Here is a 19,036-nt window from a genome sequence, read left to right as displayed (position 1 = left end):
AAAATAAAGTACACTCACCATCCCAGGTGAAGTATCTGCTGCCTCTGCATAGCCAAATGGACTTGGTCGTATCAAAAGATACCTGCCCCCTTTTATTTTTCCTCCCATGGCCTGGCCTGGTGGATGTGGAGGTTGCCTTCCTCTTATTTAGTTCTTGGAGAGTACTGGCTCTGGGGCAGGAATTGGGCTGCTGAAGGCTTCTTTCTCTGGGCCAATTTCTCTTTTGGATCACGCAGCTTCAGGCCCCTCCACAAGCACATCATTTGCAGAGTGCTTCTAGATTTGCTTGACCCCCCTAGAAATCCATCTGTTGTGTTGCTGTCACTGATCCTGGTGCTCAGAATGGCTGTGTCTCTCCTTTCTCTGTCACCTTTGGCAGTGATCTGATGCCCCATTGTGCATTCCCCATCACTGGGGTATGCACCTCACCAGACTCAACTTGGAGTCCTAACACTGTTTACTGGAGAGTGAAATGGAGGCTCAGGCAATTAAAGAGAGGGAGATCTCGGTCTTATGCCAGTGCTACCTGGGACTCTTTGATAGGAGGGTGGCCTCTGCTTCCTGGTCCCCCTTCTCTGAAGGATCCCCTCAGAGAAGGCAGGGTGTGGTCCAGGAAGGGGAAGGGATTGGCTCTGGGGACCCCTTGGGCCTTGGAGGTTAAACTTGGAGCTTTGGGAAATTTTCAGCAGGCCAAGTTTCAATTGTGCACTTAAATTCTATAGAGATGGAGAATGTCCGGCTTCCCCTTTTCCCTCTTCACAAAACTATAATCCTTCCAGTGTTTCCACCAACATACCCCTCATGAACATCTACTGTGTGCCAGGAACTCTGGTGGGTGGCGTGGGGATCCTGATGGATCAAACAGATCTCCTCGAGAGTTTCTTGGAGGAAATGGCATTAATTATGGTATCAGGGAGGAAAAGCTCAGCACATTAAGTGGTCCAAATTAAATGGTATGAGACTGGGCAGGCTTTGTGCACAAGAGATAAAGCAGTGTTGAAGACAGTGGCCGTGTATCATCAGGCCTGAAACACAGTCTTTCAACTAGTTTACGAATCTGAAAGTGGCTCCCACTTTCCTGCTCTGCCAAGAGCACTAAGTTTAACTTCTGCCTGTCTCCATTCCATTCAACATGAGCATGTGTACTTTTCCATCACTGACCCCACGAGCTCCCTAAATCAAAGGGCCAAGAAAGTCCGGCAGAAAGGGGACCTGGACTTCTGGCAGAGAATTTCCCCAAAGGAACCCTTAGCAGACTTGGCTGCAGTCAGGGAGTTCCTTTGAGGGCAATGAAACAGAAGTTCACCATGTGCTTATTAGAGGTTACAACCTGCTAAAAAATGATGAGGCACGTTACCCAGAAACATCTAGCTATTTCCTTTGCCAGCCACAAGCTTATATGTTGAAAGGTCTGAGGAAGGAGATCATTTCGTCTTCCCTTCCTTCCTCCCTTCTTCCCTCTCTCCCTCCCTTCATTCCCTCCTTCCCCGATCTCTCTCTTTCTTGACAGGTGGCAGAGGCCGAAGTTGGGGGAAGGTTTGTTCAAGCCCCCCATTTTTTTTAAGCCCCCCATTTTAACAGAAAGAATGAGGAAGAGAGAAACCCTACACCAAATAACTAATCAGAGACGTTGTTTTTGCTTTGGTAGTTACTCTAAGGAAAAAACTATTTGGTGGGGCGGGGATGAGGGGGTGGGGATTTATTCCGAGCAAATTTTAAAACGCAGCCTGGCACAGCTCCAGTGCGAGCATTCGTTAGGTAAACGGTGGTTTACCTATCCCGCGGGATGCTCCAGAGAAGTGAGCATGGGAGGACAGTGCCTAACGCCGGCGGTCTCCAGGCTAGCCGCGGAGCGAGAGGGGTTTCAGTGGATTGACTAGGGGCAGAGCCCGGTTCCCCCACTCCCTGGGGATCCACAGCGCCTTGCTTGCCGGAGCCCAGGGTCCACCCCTCCCTCCCAGCGTGGAAGCAAGTGCCGTCCGCGAACTCCCAGCGCCGATCTCACACACCCATTTTTCCAACCCACCACCCCCTCCTCAAAGCGAAGAGGTGGGCACCTGGCATGCGCGTCCTGCTTTTTCTGCCCGGGCTCTCCCGTCTCCTCCACTTTTGCCCCCGACGTCCCAGAACAGCGGAGCAGGACACGGCCCTGGGAGGGCGCAGCCTGTGCGCCTCGAGCGCGCTCAGGGCGCGGCGAGGATGCTTAACGGACTGCAATGGCCGGGATGCAGACCCCAGCTCAAATCCCTGAGAAGAATATCCTCCTCCCCTTCCTTCTGTCTCCCTTCTCCTGCCCGGCTCTGCCCAGCTCAGCCCCGCTCCTCTCCAGCTCGGACACGAGTACTAAGCGATCCTTCGCGCGCCACTTTGCGAAGAACTTTGGCCGGCTCCCCTGCGCCACCCGGAGAGGGATGTTAATGAGGGAGCGTGGCCCTGCGCTGAGAGCCAGCAGGCTTCTGCGCCGCGATTGGCTGCGGCGAGGCGGAAGGATGACGTTATGCAAATGAAGGGGCGAGTCATTGACGCGCGGGCCCCGCCTCCTCCCTTTGGGGTTAGTGTGCTTGTGTTTAGCTCTGGGGAGAGTCAAACTGGATTCCATAGGGAAAGCCTGCAAATCACTTCTATTTTAGCAAGGAGAAAACAGAATCTCCATTCAGCAGGGTCCACCTCTCTCTCTTTCTCCCTCTCCTCTCCTTTCCTCTCTGTCTTTCCCTACCCCCCTCCCCCTTCCCCCCACCCCACTCTCCCTCTCTTGTGTATCTGTCTATGGCAACCAGCGTCCTCCTCATCTATAGGCACTGAAAGGAAAGAAACATCTTTGGTTGGGAGAGAAGGAGGAAAAAAAAAGAGAGAGAGAGAGAGAGGAAAAACTTGCCTGGTTGTGGAAAATGACACTTGAAGTAGCAAAGCCGGCAGCGCGAGTTGAGTCTATTGTTTCTTAAATTGCCATCAGGGTTTTTTTTTTTTTTTTTCTTCCTGCTTCTTCAAGTGAACGGTACCTCTACAAAAGGAAACTCCAGCCCCTCCTGTCCTCCACCGGCCTGTGATCATTACAAAAAAAAAAAAAAAAAGAGAAAAAAAAAAAAAAAAAGAAAAAAAAAAGCACCCAAACCAAAAATTAACCAACCAAACAACCCCCAACAGCCAAGCATACATCTCTATTTTTTTAATTTTGGTCTTTTTGTTGGATTTTCCCTTCCTTTTTTCTCTCCTTTTTTTTTTTTCCTTCGGGTTATCGCTCAGTTTTGAGCGAAGGTTTATATTTTTAAAAAATTTGCTTTCCAGCCCGCCTTGATCTTCTAGCGCGAGTTCAACGACTCAAAAAAAAAAAAAAAAAAATCTCTGGCTGGCGTTTTTCTTTCCTTTTTTTTTTTTTTTTTTTTTTTCAAATTTTCAAGGGGGAGGAGATTTTCCACAAGAAAAGGTTGTTTTCATGTTTGGGATTCAGGAAAGCATCCAACGGAGTGGAAGCAGCATGAAGGAAGAGCCGCTGGGCAGCGGCATGAACGCGGTGCGGACGTGGATGCAGGGCGCCGGGGTGCTGGACGCCAACACGGCGGCGCAGAGGTGAGTACCGCTCGGGGACCGCGGCCGGGGAGGCAAGCCGCGAGCAGCAGAGCCGGGAGGTGGTAGCGGAAGCCGCCGCCGCGGGGCCGGGCCGCGCTCTTGCGTCTGCCGCTCGGCTCTGCTCGTCTCCGGGGCTCCGCGCTCCCCGGCCGCTCTGTCTTGGTTGCCTGCGGCCGCAGAGCCAGGAGCTGCCTGCGAGGAGCCCGCGCTTTACCGGCACTTTTCCCTGCCTGGTCTGTGACTGTTTTCATTTTGTTTTAAGCCTGAAGAGGCGTCTCACCAGTATGATGTTGGATATCTGTGTTTTTCTGTGATTGCTGTTTCTTTTCAGGCCGCCTGTCTTTTCTTTCTTTCCTTCCTTTTCCTTTCCTATTTTTTTTCTTTTCTTTCTTTCTTTCTTTCTTCTTTCTTTTCTTTGCCTTTTCTTCTCTGTTTCTTTCTTTCCTCCTTCCTTTCTCTCCTTCGTTCTTCCTTTCCTTCCTCCTTTTTTTCTTTCTTCTTTCTTTTCTTCCCCCCTTTAAAAAACTTTCCTTCTCCTTCCTTTCTTCCCTTTCTTCCTCCATTTTTCTTCCTTCCTCCTTTTTTCTTCCTTCCTCCTTTTCCTTCCTTCCTTTCTTCGTTCCTTTCTTCCTCCTTTCTTTACTTCCTTTCTTTCCCCCTTTCTTTTCCTTCCCTCTTCCTTCTTTCCTTCCTCTTCTTTCTTCACCCTTTCTTCCTCTTTCCTCTTTTTCCTTCTCTTAACTCCTTCTCTCTCCCCTTTTCTCTTTCCATTTCCCCCTAGAATCATCTCTTATTTCTCCTCTCTGGTTCTCCCTCCCTCTCCCTTTAGCTTTCAGTTTTTCTTGGTCCATCCGAAGAACAGCAACTCCTAACTTTAATTCTGATGTCTCCTAAAAGTCTTCCCCACCATTTATGACCATGGCCCCTTCTAGCCCCTCTGCCACTCTCAGCTCCTGCATGCTAGGCTGTATGGCCTAGAGGCACTGCTTTTGGAGATTGACCTGGGGGAACTTTCCTGGGCACCCTCAGTACCTTTTCTGGGGACTCCTGGTCCCAAGTGAGAAATGGTCCCCCCCTTTTTTAGGCCACCAGCTGGGCTTGGGGAAATGGGAGATCTGGTGGCTCCATGCTCTCTCCGGCCCAGAGAGGGCGGAAGGGGAAGAATGAAGATCACTAATTACATCATCTTCATCTTCTCCGGACTGGGGACAAGTGTCCACAACACTGTTCCCATCCCCGATGATAATAAGAACGGGGGTGGTTGGTAGTGAGAGTGAGTTGGGTAACTGGGCTAGAAGCGAAAGTGTGTGTGTGGGGGGGGGGGGGCGTGCGTGTGTGTGTGTGTGTGTGTGTGCGCGCGCCCTTGTGTCGGGCAGGTCGGGCTGTCAGTGGCCGCCCTGCGCCCCTGGCGCCCCAGGCTCCAGCCCCCGGGAGGGCGCGCTCAACCGTCAGCCCTTATCCATAGGATTTCTGGAAAGGGTGTGAGGATTTCTGCGGAACCCCGAAACTTTGTCAGGACAGGTCTTTTTAAAAAACACCCAATTCCCTTTCCCACAGCGACCACTCCCGACTGCTCTGAGTTCCACCCGCAGATCCTTTTTCTCCACATGCTTTATTTGGGGGGTGGGGACAGACGGCTTCCCGAGGCCCGGCACCCGCGGCTGGCCGGGGGCTGGTGCGGGGGGCGGCACATGAGGTTTCCCGGAGGATGGCTGCTGCAGCGAGGAGTTGAGCATGTTCCCCATCCATTCTCACCTGCCCACGGGACATTCGAAGGGGTGGCGAGAACCAACTCCCATGCCCACCCTCCCTTTAAGTTGTAAACGACCGGCTTTATTCCACGATCGCGCTTCACCTCATCCACCGCTACTTTTCTTCCTCCCCACGCAGCGCGCGTCAGGTCGGAGTAAACGCGTACAGCGTTTTCTCTCTTGCGCAAAACCCAAACTAAACTTTCACACCTCTTCGTCGAGTTCGGGGGCCGCGCAGGTCCTCGGCGGGGAGGACTGGGCAGGCGAGAGCACGCATGTCCCGTCGCCGGGTGGGCCCGGGGCGCCTGAGGGGGCGCGTAGGGAGCCCACAGGGCGTTTTGGGGGCAGAGAAGGTGTTTGAGGGTTCGCGCGTGTGTAAGGGGTGACAAGCGGTCGCGGTTGTTGTCCCGCTTAGCCGTCTAACTGTGCGTCTTTGGCCGCAGCGGGGTGGGTCTGGCCCGGGCTCACTTTGAGAAGCAGCCGCCTTCCAATCTGCGGAAATCCAACTTCTTCCACTTCGTCCTGGCCCTCTACGACAGACAGGGCCAGCCCGTGGAGATCGAGAGGACAGCCTTTGTGGGGTTCGTGGAGAAGGAAAAAGTAAGTGGGCGCAGCGCCGCTGCCCCTCGCCCCCCGCCGGGGAGCAGGCTCAGGCGCTTCGGGAGGCGAGCTCCTCGCGAGTGCAAAGCATCCATAACACACTCCCGCGCGGGGTCCCCCAAGCCACTTCCCGTTCTGGGCGAACCCGGACTCCTAGTTCCTGAGGTTCTGCTCCAAAAAAGTTCGTGCTGAGTCCCCAAAGATGGAGAGAGGCGAGCCCGGCTTCGCACTCCAGAGTCAAGGGCGCTGGGGATGAGCCCGCCCTCGACCGCGCGACCACGCGTGGCTCCTGCCTCTGCTGGCCCAAGCTCGAGCCCCCAGGCCCTAGGAACGGGATCGCCTGTGCGAGCCCCACGGATTTTTTTAGAAAGTTAGAGGGAGCAGTAAGGGTCGGGAGGGCGGCAGAGGGATCACAGTTGGCCGCAATTTCTGCTGCTCCCGGGCCTGTCCGTCTCCCAGGCCAGGGGTCCCTGCTTGGGGAAAGTTGCCTCGAAGTCGGTCCACTAGCTCACGCCGACCTCTCTCCTGCGTCTCTTGTGTCTTTGCGTCCTGCTGCAACCCAGGAAGCCAACAGCGAAAAGACCAATAACGGGATTCACTACCGGCTCCAGCTCCTCTACAGCAATGGTGAGGCTCCCGTCGGGTCTGCGCCGGCACCCCGGGGCTCCGGGTGAGGGTAAGGGGCGCGGGGAGCTTCAGGTGGACGAGAACCCGGAGCAAAGCTCAGTCGTCCGCCATCCTCGGGGTCAACCAGCCTCTCCTAAGTTACGCCTGAAGAGGTTTCACCTGAGGAGGCCCTGAGTGGCTCGAGGGCGGCCGCATTAGCGGACGCGTACCTGGGTCCAGGTGTGGCGCCTTGGCCCCCGCTGGGCTGCTTTCTTTCTTCTTCCCCTTCCTAAGGCCGGGTTCCTCCGCTTAGCATAGACTTCATGCCCAAGTCCCTTGAGTTCACGGGGCTAGAGCGATCAGGGCCTTGGTGGCTCCCGGAGAGCACGCAGAGGGACTCCAGCCATGGGAAGGGAGAGAACCCAGGTGGGGGTCCGCCTTATTCCCAGCTGCTGTGCTTGGGGGTGGGGCTGCCTTCCAAATGCGCTCGGGCTGGGCCAGAGGCCCTTCTCCGGGAACTGGGGAACGGGGTCCTGGCTGTGCTTCTCCGGGACAGTCGGAGTTCCATCAGCCTTGGAGCCCCATTCTTTGTTTCCTGCAGATCCTCTCTCACTTAATTCTCCTGTCCCCCGCCCCTCCCCCAGGAATAAGGACGGAGCAGGATTTCTACGTTCGCCTCATTGACTCCATGACAAAACAAGTAAGTTTCTTAAATTCGCGCCGCCGGGGTGACTCTATGGCCGCGAAATTTGGGAGAGTCAAGAAGCTGGCTACTCCTTAGCGGGAGGGCTGGGACTCGAACTCTCAATGCCAGGGCGGACCGCGCTCTCAGCGCAGCCTTCCAAATGCCCAAAAGCACGTTGACTCGCCGCGTGGAGGAGATGGCTCGACGGCTCCTTCTTTATAAGGGAAATTCAGACCTTGTGATTTAAGACTACGGGGTGCTGCGTGGGGAGAATATGGACTGAACTTCCTTTGACCCGGCCGGGTAGCCCCAGGGGGCGCAAAGGTGCCCAGAGACCCTCGTGCAGATCGGGCTGAACTTGTGAAACCCAAACCATCAGGGCCTCCCCCGGGAGGCAGAGGTAGAGGAAGCGGGTGAGGGGCAAAGGCAGCTTCCCCAGAAATGGTGAGATGGTCTGAGAGCGCACTTGACCCACTCTACACATTTTTAAAAAAAGAGATGGTGGTGGTGGTAGTGTTGGAAGACGGAGCTACAATTGTTAGAAGATATTTTGTAAAAATCCTCCTGCTTTTGCCTCCAAGTTTGGCAAGAAGCCAGGCAGCATGAGTGAGCTTGTGGTCTTAAAGGTACATAGACGGCATTTTCTTAAGCTCCCAACACGCGGGTGCCAAGCAGTATACATTAAGGTTGAGTTATGGTTTAAAAGATACAATTATGAGCCGAGTCAGAAAAGAGGTCTGACGTTTTTACGAGGGGCAGGAACATTTTTTCTTTTTAATTTTAAGAAAAAGTTTAGGAATTAAATATCTGGTTAGGTAGTTGGAGGATTTCGTGACAAAAAAGAAGACAGTTTTATTGGGTGGGGGAAAGAAATCAGAACAAAGAGAAAAGTTACCCATCGTGTACTAACCACCAATTTAGTGAGAGGGTTAAAACTGGTTTGCTTGATTGCGATTTTAAAATATTCCCTTTAAAATAAGGGATGTAGTTCTCATAGATACTGGCTTGGAAGGTTTCAAATTAGAGTATACATGCATACTTAAAAATTGTTTTTAGATACCCATGGCTTAAATATGTTGTACAAAATGCACGTTAATAAGCTGTTGAGAGTTTTAAAATCTACTCAGCAAGAACCAATTTAATAACAGCTAATTGTAATTATTACCTTCATATTTCATTGTGAACCAAGTAAAAAACATGAGGGTATGACATGTATTTTTAAAAATGATAAATACATATCTCTTGAAAACTATTTCAAGTTATTAGCCTAAAATATTTGACTTTCTTAAAGATCTGTTTTATTTCTTAGTTGATTGTTCAGAGTAAACACACATTTATGCTTTTACTCTTGGTATTATTTTGTTTTTTATTATTATTACTATACTGGTTTTGATCATTACATAGGATAATTCCCTTTGATTTGGACGCTCTGTATTTTGTTAAATTTTTTTCCTGCCAAGCAAAAAATGCAAAAGCCTTATTTCAGTAACTTTTTAAAAAAATGATATCAAAACAAAAATGTCTTAAGTGGAGTTTTGTTTTTAAAAAATTGTCTTTGATACCCTGGGTATCTTTTCCTGCCATTCCCATCAGAGGAAAAAAAAGATGGGAGGGGGAGAGGGAAAGTATGATTCTAATACATATTTCTTATGTACTTATTAGAGTTTATTTTTTAAAGAATAAAAACTCCCCACAAACCAGTATGTAAGACCTGTCTGCTTGTGAAACATTGGCCACTTAAATATTAAATTATCAGCAACTCTATGAAGTGAACAGTTGTAAGGAGCACAAAATTAGGACATGTTTGACGTGATAACTTCTCTCAAAACTTTATCTTAGGCCCCTTAAACCAAAGGTGCCACAAGAATTGATCTTCCCATTGTGAGATGAACTGACTTTACACACTCTTCTAAGGTGGAAGAATAATCTTGATTTTTATAAAGCAATACATCTAATATCATTTTACTAACAAGGTCATAGAGCTTAAGAAAAGCTATAGCTTAAGGCATTCTTTGACTGCTTGGTTTCATAAATTCTATCGGTGGTGGGGGTGGGAGTGGGACCAGAATAAGATATAGTGTAGTAATAGCAGGTATAAGAGAGTAACTTGCCATACTGTGACATCTCACTGAAAGTTAAAATTATAAATGTAGGCAATTATATATTTTGGTGGGGAGTGACCTGAAAAAAAGGCGTAATAATTATCTGAATTTAGTCTAAAAATATCAAGAAAAAAGATTTTTCCAGGCATACCTGTTTGCTTTCATAATAGTTGTCTAATGCCTTCTCTGTAGCTTTTACTTTGAAAGGCAATCCCTGCCCGTTATCCGGTTGCTTTTTCCTTGATTATGTGCTGTAAGAGTTTGGGAAGTAGGTTAGCTTCTTGTGTACACAGCTAATACAATAGTCTTCAAAAAGCAGATCAGCGTGAAGAGCATGACTTTCCTTAGCTGTGACATAATTATTACGTTTTAGCTTTGATGAGTAAAACAGTGGATTCTCATCTAGCTTGAAATTATTCTGTGATAATTAAATGCCAAGTCTGATTTTTAAGTTTCTTAAATTTTTTATTTTAGTTAAGTGTGCAGTGACCCCTTCAATCAGAAGTAAGTCTTGACATAAGGTGACCGATTAAACGGTTACTTTTTTTTCCCCTGTGAAATTCTTCCAAGTAGATAGACTCAGGATTTTGATATTTAGAGTGCTGAATGGAATAATTTCAGTGATGTGATGAGTTCTAATAACATCATAAATTTCAGTGGGAATATCTAAGCAGAGTTCAAGTGTCTTCTCTTAGGTACTTATTTATCGTAACATTTTTCACATCAGAGATGCAGCTTTATGTATGTGATGTCATATCTTTGACTCAGAAGTTGGGGTTAAAACTTGAAGGGAATCTTTGGCAAGCAAAATTCAAAACTAGCTGTGCACTTTATATTTTCATAGAATGTTCGTGATCTTGGGTGGCGTTAGCAGCATTGAGATCAAACAGAAATGTACTCAATCAACCAAGATGTATTGGTATGACACAGTATTTCACACCTTTACAAAGTGTCTCATTACACTATTTGGGGTAATGACTCTTAATTTTGGACTCTACCAGGAAAGGGAAAGCTTTATTAGAAGTGAATGTGTAAGGATCTGAGCCCTCTTATCCCTATGCTTTTCTTATAAAACACTAAGGATATAATTATATTTAAAATATTTGTCCACCAACTAGAAAATAAGAAGCTTGCTTTTGGGAAGGGTTTTGCAAAACCAAGTTTAGCTGGACTAAAAATAGGGTTTGTTTTTTTTTTTTTTTTGTCATTGCTGTTTTTGGTATTCCATTAGTGAGCATGCAAAAAGGCCTGTAGGATCCAGAAGTTTATGGCTGTTGCATCCAGAAATGGTATCTACTGCAGAAACTCAAATGAACTCAGTGCGAGAGGTCTGAGTTTTAATGTGCCTCAGTTCAGAATTTCCTGTAGTATTTGAGATATAATTACATTCTGTGATTGCTTCAGTGAGTTATCTTTAAATAGTTTTTTTTTTTAAAAAAAAAAAAAAAACCTTTAACTTACCTGCCCTCTTACCATCTTGCTTTGAAAAAAGGGACATTTTTATAATTCAAAGAAAGAGTACCAAATTCCATAAAGTTATCAAAAACAAAACATTCCCTGCCCCCAAACCAAAGCTCTTTTTTTGGAAAGGGAAAAATAATAGTCACATAATCCTTGTGTGTATGGATTTGAAGGTAGGTGATATGGTGAGGGGACCCCTAAAAAGTCCCAGCACAGTGGGAAGTCTAAGGTACAATAATCAGAACTGCTGTCACAGTTCTCTTTCCAGCTAATCTTTATATATTTGTTTTGATGTTCCCGGTACTTTAAGTTATTGATGCAAGTGCACTTTTTCCGATTGATTGTTTCATCATATCCTGCCACAGCTACGTAGATTTGATTAACAACCCTTTCTGTTCATGGTTCTTCATTGGTAGATAAATACATTTTTAGTGTATCAATAAGTTCCTAAGGAATTCAACTAGGCCAGCAGAGAGGTTCTTTCATATATTTGGGGAAACAAACAAAAAATGACAGGGCAAGTTTATAGTTAGGAGCCATATTTTAGCAGCTTTCTCTCTTCTTTGGTAACATGTCAAAAATGCAGGTGATTTGAATTTCCTTGCACACAGAGGAATGAAGAAGTTTGGGATTTTTATGCATGATCAGGACCTGTGTTTGGGAAAATGTAAACTCATCACAGTGGAAAATGTGTTGTTTGGAGTCTGGGGGTGAAAACAAAGCTGATGGTTTTGGAGAGATTGCCGGAGCCAGATGGCCTAGTACTTTCCCAGTCTGGCGGTCCAACTGCTCCCTCCTGGATAATATACAGCCATTTGTTCGGGGATATTTACGCTAGAGCTGTTTCCATGTGAATGTTTGAACAGCATTAAAAATGAACGTATTAGTAGTGATGCATTTATCGAACTTGTATGACTACACGGATAGTCTGTTCTTGTGTCTTTACTTATATTGCTGAGAGGAATGAAGGAGGGTCTGGATGTTGGTGAATTGTTTATATAGTTGTTGAGCAAGAATGAGTTGGTCTTAGTTATTAGAATATGTAAGCATTTGGAAACTAATTGAAATAATGGTAGCACCTACCTGGAAGCTCAGTTGTGAAAATTAAATGAATTCATACATGGAAAGTGCTTAGAACAGTGACTAGCATACATTAAGTGCTTAATAAATTAGCTGCTTTTATTATTTTACTATTATTACTATTATTACCCCATTGAGTTGACAAAGCCAGTTGTATCTACTAATATAGATGTAAATGTAGTTATCATATGAGTGAAATATCTTTTATTACTGCTAGAAAAAGAAATATTGCATGATATTGTTAGAATGATTCAGTTTTTATCTTGGTGTTTGAATAATATGAGAGATTTTATGTCTTTGAGATACAAAAGATGCATTCTGAAGCTAACTGCTTTTGGTACACATTCTCTTTTTATTCAGTGCTGTGATGTAACTGAACAGCATACTGAATATGATATCATTCCTTTGCAACTTTCCTAGTTCAGTTCTGCAAACAGGCCTCCTTAGCTGCTGAGCTTAAATTACATATTTGTAATTTGTTCACCAGTAGCTAAGCTGCTAATTGAAGCAAAATAATTTTTTATTTTATTTCACTATTAATTTTGGATTGCTGTTTGACACAATTGTTTATGAAACGTCAAATTTGTAGTGTTTTCTTTGGCACAGATTAATTTTTAACTAAGGCTCCCTCACCTACTGGAAATTTCTCGAACCGCATTAGCTAACACTTTCTTTTTAAATGGCAAGAAGTGGAACTTGGTGGTCGAAAGTAATGATTAATATTACAGAATGTTGATAATGTAGGTGTTCATATTTTTTTTATTAGTTTTGATTCTTGGTAATTTGCTGCCAAAGTCGTGTTGACAGTCTGTATTTATAGGACACTTTACTTCTGGTTGAAGGAGATACTTTGTACATTCATGAATGTATTCTTTAAGGTGACAAATTAGGTTTGGCCTTTTATTTTGTATTTGGAAAAAAGAGTGATGTATTTTCAAGGTTACTGTTTTGACTTAAATGGAAAATTAGGAGTTTTTGTTAGTTATAGGTAACCTATCTACCTGTCTTCCTTCCTCCCTTCCTTCCTCCCTTCCTTCCTCCTTTCCTTCCTTCCTCCCTTCCTTCCTCCCTCCCTTCCTCCCTCCCTTTCTTCCTTCCTCCCTTCCTTCCTTCCTTTTTCTTTCTTTCTTTCTTCCTTCCTTTCTTTCTTTCCTTTCATTCTCTTTTTCTGTCTTTCTAAATTAATGATGACAAGTCTCTGATTGTTGGTTTGTAAACCAAGAAAGACTCCTAATGAAAACATTTTGTTCCTAAAAACCTTTCAGATTTTAATGAACCAAAGTCAAAAGTATTCTCTTTGCCCATTTTATATTTGCATGGAACGCAAAGAGTTAAAATTATTAGAAAAGTAAACAAAGAAAACTGTGCTCAATTCTCTGTATTTCTTTTGGCATCCCATTGAAGTGTGATCCCTGTGTAAGTTCATTGTCTATTTTTTGTTTTACTGTGTGGTCTTTATCCATAGTAAGTTTCAATTAACTTTTAAGACCCAGTGATATTTTAGAAAAGTGGAGATGAACCACAATTCACAAGATGCCTTCTAAAACAGTGGCAACAAAGGCAGATATTTTCTATTGATTGATTTCTTTTCAAAGATGGTATAGGTTAATGTGTAATTGGGCATTTGAAACTGATGGCATTTAATCCTCTCACAGCAAACCTTCTGGCACTGTTGTTGTGTAAGGATGTGAAAGTTTAACAATTCCTATTTTTTCCTTCATTTTTGTTATTATAAAAAATCATTCTTGAAAAAACCCTCAATCAGAAAGTCAACAGAGTATTAAAAATAATTGTGATATTTTCATTATGCTCATTAGAGGAGAACATTAAGAAAAGGGAGGCTAGTATATCAGAAGAATAAATTTGCTCCAAATATGTCAAGTTTTGGCAACTTGTTTATCAATTTCACTAGGTTTTTAAAGTTGAGATGAAGTTCGTGCTGTTTATTCTTTTACTTTTTTTCCTGTACAAGCATTCCTGCCACCTTAAGCGATTTATTTGCATTGGCAGGATTAATGTAAACATCGTTTTCTATTTGATATTGTATTTTGTTGTTGTTTTTGTTGTTTCTTAGGTTAAAACCTCAACTTGCTTCACCATCAATTCATTTATTTAAATAATATATTTGATATGCTTTCTCTCCCCCTCCTGCCCATCTCTGTAACAGGCCTCCCATCCTTACTCCTGATGAACACACTGATTTCTTTAAACCGCTGTTGTTTTTGTCACTCTCACAGCAGACTACCTTCCTCCTAGTAAGCAGACACATGACTTACTATGGAGGATGAAGATAAGCCTTCTTCTTGGTGTTCCATTGTCTAGGTCCTAAACCAGCTGTCTATTAAAATGGTTTCACTTAAAGTAGTCAGTGCTGTTTATATGCTTCTGTGATCTCCCAACTGATCTGGCCTCAATGAGCTTCACTCATACCCCAAAGAGGCACCTATTTAAATTGGGAAAACAAGCAGAAACTTCTCCCTAAGCTGGTGTTAGAGAACCCCTTTCCTTTTAGGCTCGAAGTCTGGGTTTGCTGAACTGTGAACCAGTCTTGACGTGTGTGCTAAATGTACAGGGTAGAGATGTGGTATGTGTGAAAGCTGGAGGGAGAACTTGTAGGCATTTTTAAAATGTCTGTTTTATTGTTGACACTCTACATCGGAGACATTCATCAAAATAGATTTATCCTGTTTTCCTATGTTGGATCTCATCAGAATGTCGATTTCTTGGACCATACTTTTATATAATAGTGTGGTGTGTGTGTGTGTGTGTGTGTGGTGCGTTGCGTGTGTGTGGTGTGTGTGTGTGTGTTTTAACAAGCTTTTTCAGTAACAAAAACTGCTTAGGCGAGGCTGGAGGTGGAGCTGCCTTTGACAGAGTTTCACTGTGTAGCTAACTCTATTACACTGAGGTTCTAGATTACACTATTTCCAGGATTTTAGTTCTACTCCTTAGGAGAGGGAGAAGACTCTCTGTTTCACTTGTTTTTATTTCAGAAGTCACAGAAGCAGCAAGCACTTCTTTATCTGTGTTTATGTGCTGAGAAGTATTGTTCTGCTGAGGCCCCAAGGAAAGGGACAGAAGAAACTTCATGCTTCTTTCTGTCCCCAGAGTTTAACTATTTCTGAGCAAATCCAAACTCATGCTTTCATTTTCCTATGCTTGATGTAGAGAAGATTCTCCATTTTGACTCTGCTGCCAGAAGCGAAGTGGCAGGTTGACATTTGGTAGAGATGTATTACGGAGGCCCTGGGCCTTCAACAAATGATGTTCAGTCACCAAAGACAAAAACATGGAACACCTGGGAGACCATGGGTCATCTACTGTTTGAGGGGGGGCATCAACATATTTTCACTGCAGCATATCTTTAATTGAGTATCATCATGGGCCCACTGATTTCAGTGGAACCAGCAGCCTCAGTAAAAAATAATATTGGTATTATCTAGAAAGAGTCAAAATGAGAAGGTCTGATGTAATTGATACTCCTTTCTCCTCCCAAAACCAATTTTTTTTTTAAACAGGAAGGAAAACCCCATTAATACCTGTGAATTTTATTCACCAAGTTATTTGTATTAGTTTAGCATGACAGAAAACTAAAGTTGAAACAGGTTTTCAGGGGTATTAAGAGAACACACAAAACATGTAGTGGTAATAGGATTTCTCAGAAATGCATAATAGAATTTTTTAGCACCATGTATGAGCTCTAATCAGTTATTTACAGTGTTTCTTTGATTTTTTTAAAGCAGTGATTGCAGTAAATAAAGCAGGCAGATATAAGTTTTGGTTTTTAAAACATTTTCAATTTACTTAATGCATTTTCTCGAGTAAAGCAACTTCCTGGGTATTTAAAAGGTCTTTTAAGATTGCAGGAACGCATCATCAGTGCATGCTAAAACTAATGGGTGAAAATTTAAGTCATAATATTATGTTAACATAATCTAGATGATTTCCCCAGAGGATAGTTATGAATTACTTAAAGTGAAGTAGTAACTTTACAGTACACAAATCTGGCTGTGCTGTCTGATGGGTGGCAGGCACCCCCTTAACCAAATGGTCAGAGTTCACTGGCATTAGTGGAACTAGTTGACAGTGTGATGTGATACAGGGAGAAGAACTCAGCGTCATGTCTGTGGTATTCCGGCCCTGAATTACATAACTTTAGTCTAAGTCTGAGGAAACATTAGACAAACCCAAATTGAGGATGTTCTAAAAAATAACTGGCCTATATTCTTCAAAAATGTCAATGTCATGAAATACAAAGACTCAGGAATATTCCTTATTGAAGGAGATATGACAACTGAATGCAGTGATTGGTATTGGTTTTGTTGTTGTTTGCTATAAAAGACATTATTGGGTATTTGGTGAGTCTCAGATGTTTACATTAGATTATTGTATTGTATCAATGTTAATTTTGTGATTCAGATAATTGTGCTATGGTTATGTAAGATAATTCCTTGTTTTAAGGAAATACATACTGAAGTATTTAGGGCACGTCTGCAGTTAACTAATAAATGGTTCAGGAAAAGAAAATGGAGAAAGAAAGAAGAATAAAACAAACTTACTAAAATGTAAACACTTGAGGCATCTGGGTAAAGTGTATCTTGGAATTCTTTATATATCCTTACTATTTTTCTGTGCATCTAAAATTATGGCAAAATAAAACATTAAAAAATATAGGGTTATAACAGGCTAACCATAAAAATGCTTTTGATGGGCCAATGGTAGAGAAATGTTTTCTCCTTATGCAGGTACTTTTTGTCATTTTTTAATTTGTTGCAATTTTTGTTTTGTAATGGAGTTAGGTAACAAAGTCAGAGCCTGCTCTGAAGGTCTGCACACATAGTGTCATAAGCTGTCCTCCATCATTTACAGTTCTAAAAGTCTCAGGTTCATAAACAAGCACATTCCAGCCAACTATAAGTTAGTTACTGCAGTTTCTGTGTATCCTAAAAAGTCTCTGGTTAATTTAAGTAGTTTCATCACCAAGAAATTGAGAGTTATCTGAATGTGTGAAAGTAATTTTGTTAACAATTTGAAGCTGTGTTATATTAGTACTATGCAGTGCTACATTGTTAAGTTAGTTAAAATGTATCCCCATGCAGAGCACTGCTCTACCCATAGCTGTGAGCTTTTCTTTGGCCCAGGTGTTAACATGTAGATCTTCCAGTAAGCAGAGGTCTCAAGGAAACTTCCTGGTGACCTTAAGGAAAATGTTTGTACACATATTACTAAAAACAGACAAACACATCTTGGCTGGTGAGGTGGTTTGGGACTCCAACAAATTTTAAGAGTCAGATGTAATTCTTCTTAGTTGAGGGAGATAACTATGGCTTAACTCCCCCCGCCCCAACCCTGCCCTTCCCCCAGCATATGCGGGCGAGTATTACTGTTTGGGTGGTTATACACCCCAGAGAGCACATGTTTTCAACCTGTAGGCAGGAAGGATTTCCCCTGATTGATGAATCATCTCAAGACAGTGAGTGGACTCATTAACCATACCCTCACTTGTTTTCTACTACTTACCTCTAGAATATTGCATGTTGGAGTTGGAAGTAGTAAAATGAGGCGACAAATACAAATCATTTAAAAATAAAATCCATGTGCTTTTCTATATTTTAAATCACTAGTATCTCAATCTGCTAAGCCTTCTGGGTTTTTCCTTCCCCATTGATTAGATTTATTTTTATTCTGAATTGAAGAGAGAATTGTGGTTGTCTTGACGACAGAAGCCCATCTCATACAAGGATCCAAAGATGTGTGTTATAATAAGGTGGTTGATGGGACAAAGAGGAACATATCCCCTTCCACTCAATTTGGGTTGATCCTTAACAGCTGTCTTAAAACAATCAGCCCAGTGAGGCCTTTGGCTCTGAAAGCTAATTGGCCTTGCGGCAGTGGTGAATGGTCAAGAACTCGACTGTGGTAGTTTGTCCTCTGCTACTTGGTTCCATTCTTAGCTCAAATCGTGCCTTTGTTTACAGGCCATAGTGTATGAAGGCCAAGACAAGAACCCAGAAATGTGCCGAGTCTTGCTCACACACGAAATCATGTGCAGGTAAGAAATACCTTGTTCTTTCCCTTTAATTAGAAAAGAGAAGATGAATTTGTATCTCAAATCTAGGTGAATTCAGGTCTATTTTTGGGTATATGTTTATCTTCTGTTAGACAATCTAAAAACTGTTAGATGTGAGTATTTGGTAGTAAAGTGTCGGGCATCACAGTGGTTCTCAATTATTTATTAGATTTCATCCTAAAAGACATACATTTCCATTTTGATATCACATTGTTAATGGGCACAAAGCAGTGCCTGCCCCGTTTTCCTTTCAATCGAGTAAAATACAATATAACCCTTTTAGTGTTAATATATGTGCTCAACTGCATTGCTAGTAAAATAAGAGTTCTATTGATATCAGCAGAAACCTCTGTTTGGATAAGACTTGAAAGTTATAGTTCCCCTTTTTAATTCTTCCACTTAAAAATGTGACCATCCGTACATAGGCATCATTCCTCCCCACACCAACCCCACATCTGATCTCTTAATCTTAGTTACCTTTTATATAACTATGACAATGTAGCTAACATTTCTTAAATGTAGCGAGCTTTTGGAAGGATGGCAAAGATGAGTCACTGAAAGGTATAAACATTCATGTGGTCCACAAATGAGTATCTTTATTTTTGTCTGAAGCTACGTTTGAAACCAGGCAAGCAGACCACATTCACTTCCATGGCCTCAGCCAGCCCTCCACATGGGAGAGAGTAAACCAGAGAACAGCCTTTTAACTTGCAGTTTAGGATTCTAATTCTTCATAAAATAACACTGGCACTTTGCTTCTGATATATTCTGAGTAATTGGATAAAGCATGACGATGACACTCTGCATCAGGGAAGGGCTACTAATTGCTTTGTTAGCCACGCAGGCTCTCCTGGCACAAAGCATGCTTGTCTCCTGACTATTACTGACCAAACCATTTAGGACTTTCAGCTGCTGCTTCGGCATGGGTGGGTTTATTTGCTGCCCACGGACTTGTGGGGAAAGCAATCTGAAAACTCTACAGGTGGAAATAAAATAGAAAAGAGATTAATGTGTTTCCTTAGTGAAGTCCCAAGTAGTAACTTCTTCTGTATGTATAATATGTATGTATGTAAAAATTTCTTTTTCTCCTTTTTAAAAAACATACTAATATATT

At 43.4% G+C, this 19,036-nt stretch overlaps 1 protein-coding gene across 11 annotated transcripts in view; it reads left to right on the top strand.

Moving 5' to 3' along the window:
- The window catches only part of EBF1 (EBF transcription factor 1), a 398,013-nt gene that overhangs the window by 2,373 nt on the left and 376,604 nt on the right, over positions 1 to 19,036 (top strand). For 3 of the 11 annotated variants that reach the window (XM_068536302.1, XM_068536303.1, XM_068536304.1), the window contains exons 2-6: positions 3,449 to 3,567; positions 5,762 to 5,918; positions 6,482 to 6,545; positions 7,169 to 7,224; positions 17,831 to 17,904. In XM_068536302.1, coding sequence (XP_068392403.1) covers positions 3,476 to 3,567; positions 5,762 to 5,918; positions 6,482 to 6,545; positions 7,169 to 7,224; positions 17,831 to 17,904 — 443 coding nt within the window. In that variant the 5' untranslated portion in view covers positions 3,449 to 3,475. Of the gene's footprint in view, positions 1 to 3,369; positions 3,568 to 5,761; positions 5,919 to 6,481; positions 6,546 to 7,168; positions 7,225 to 17,830; positions 17,905 to 19,036 lie in introns of those variants that run through there. The other 8 variants (XM_068536299.1, XM_068536296.1, XM_068536295.1 and 5 more) reach the window with 4 other exon arrangements.

The sequence above is a fragment of the Eschrichtius robustus genome, chromosome 2 (genome assembly GCF_028021215.1).
Source record: "Eschrichtius robustus isolate mEscRob2 chromosome 2, mEscRob2.pri, whole genome shotgun sequence".
Taxonomy (NCBI): domain Eukaryota; kingdom Metazoa; phylum Chordata; class Mammalia; order Artiodactyla; family Eschrichtiidae; genus Eschrichtius; species Eschrichtius robustus.
This window is presented reverse-complemented; position numbering and strand designations above follow the sequence as displayed.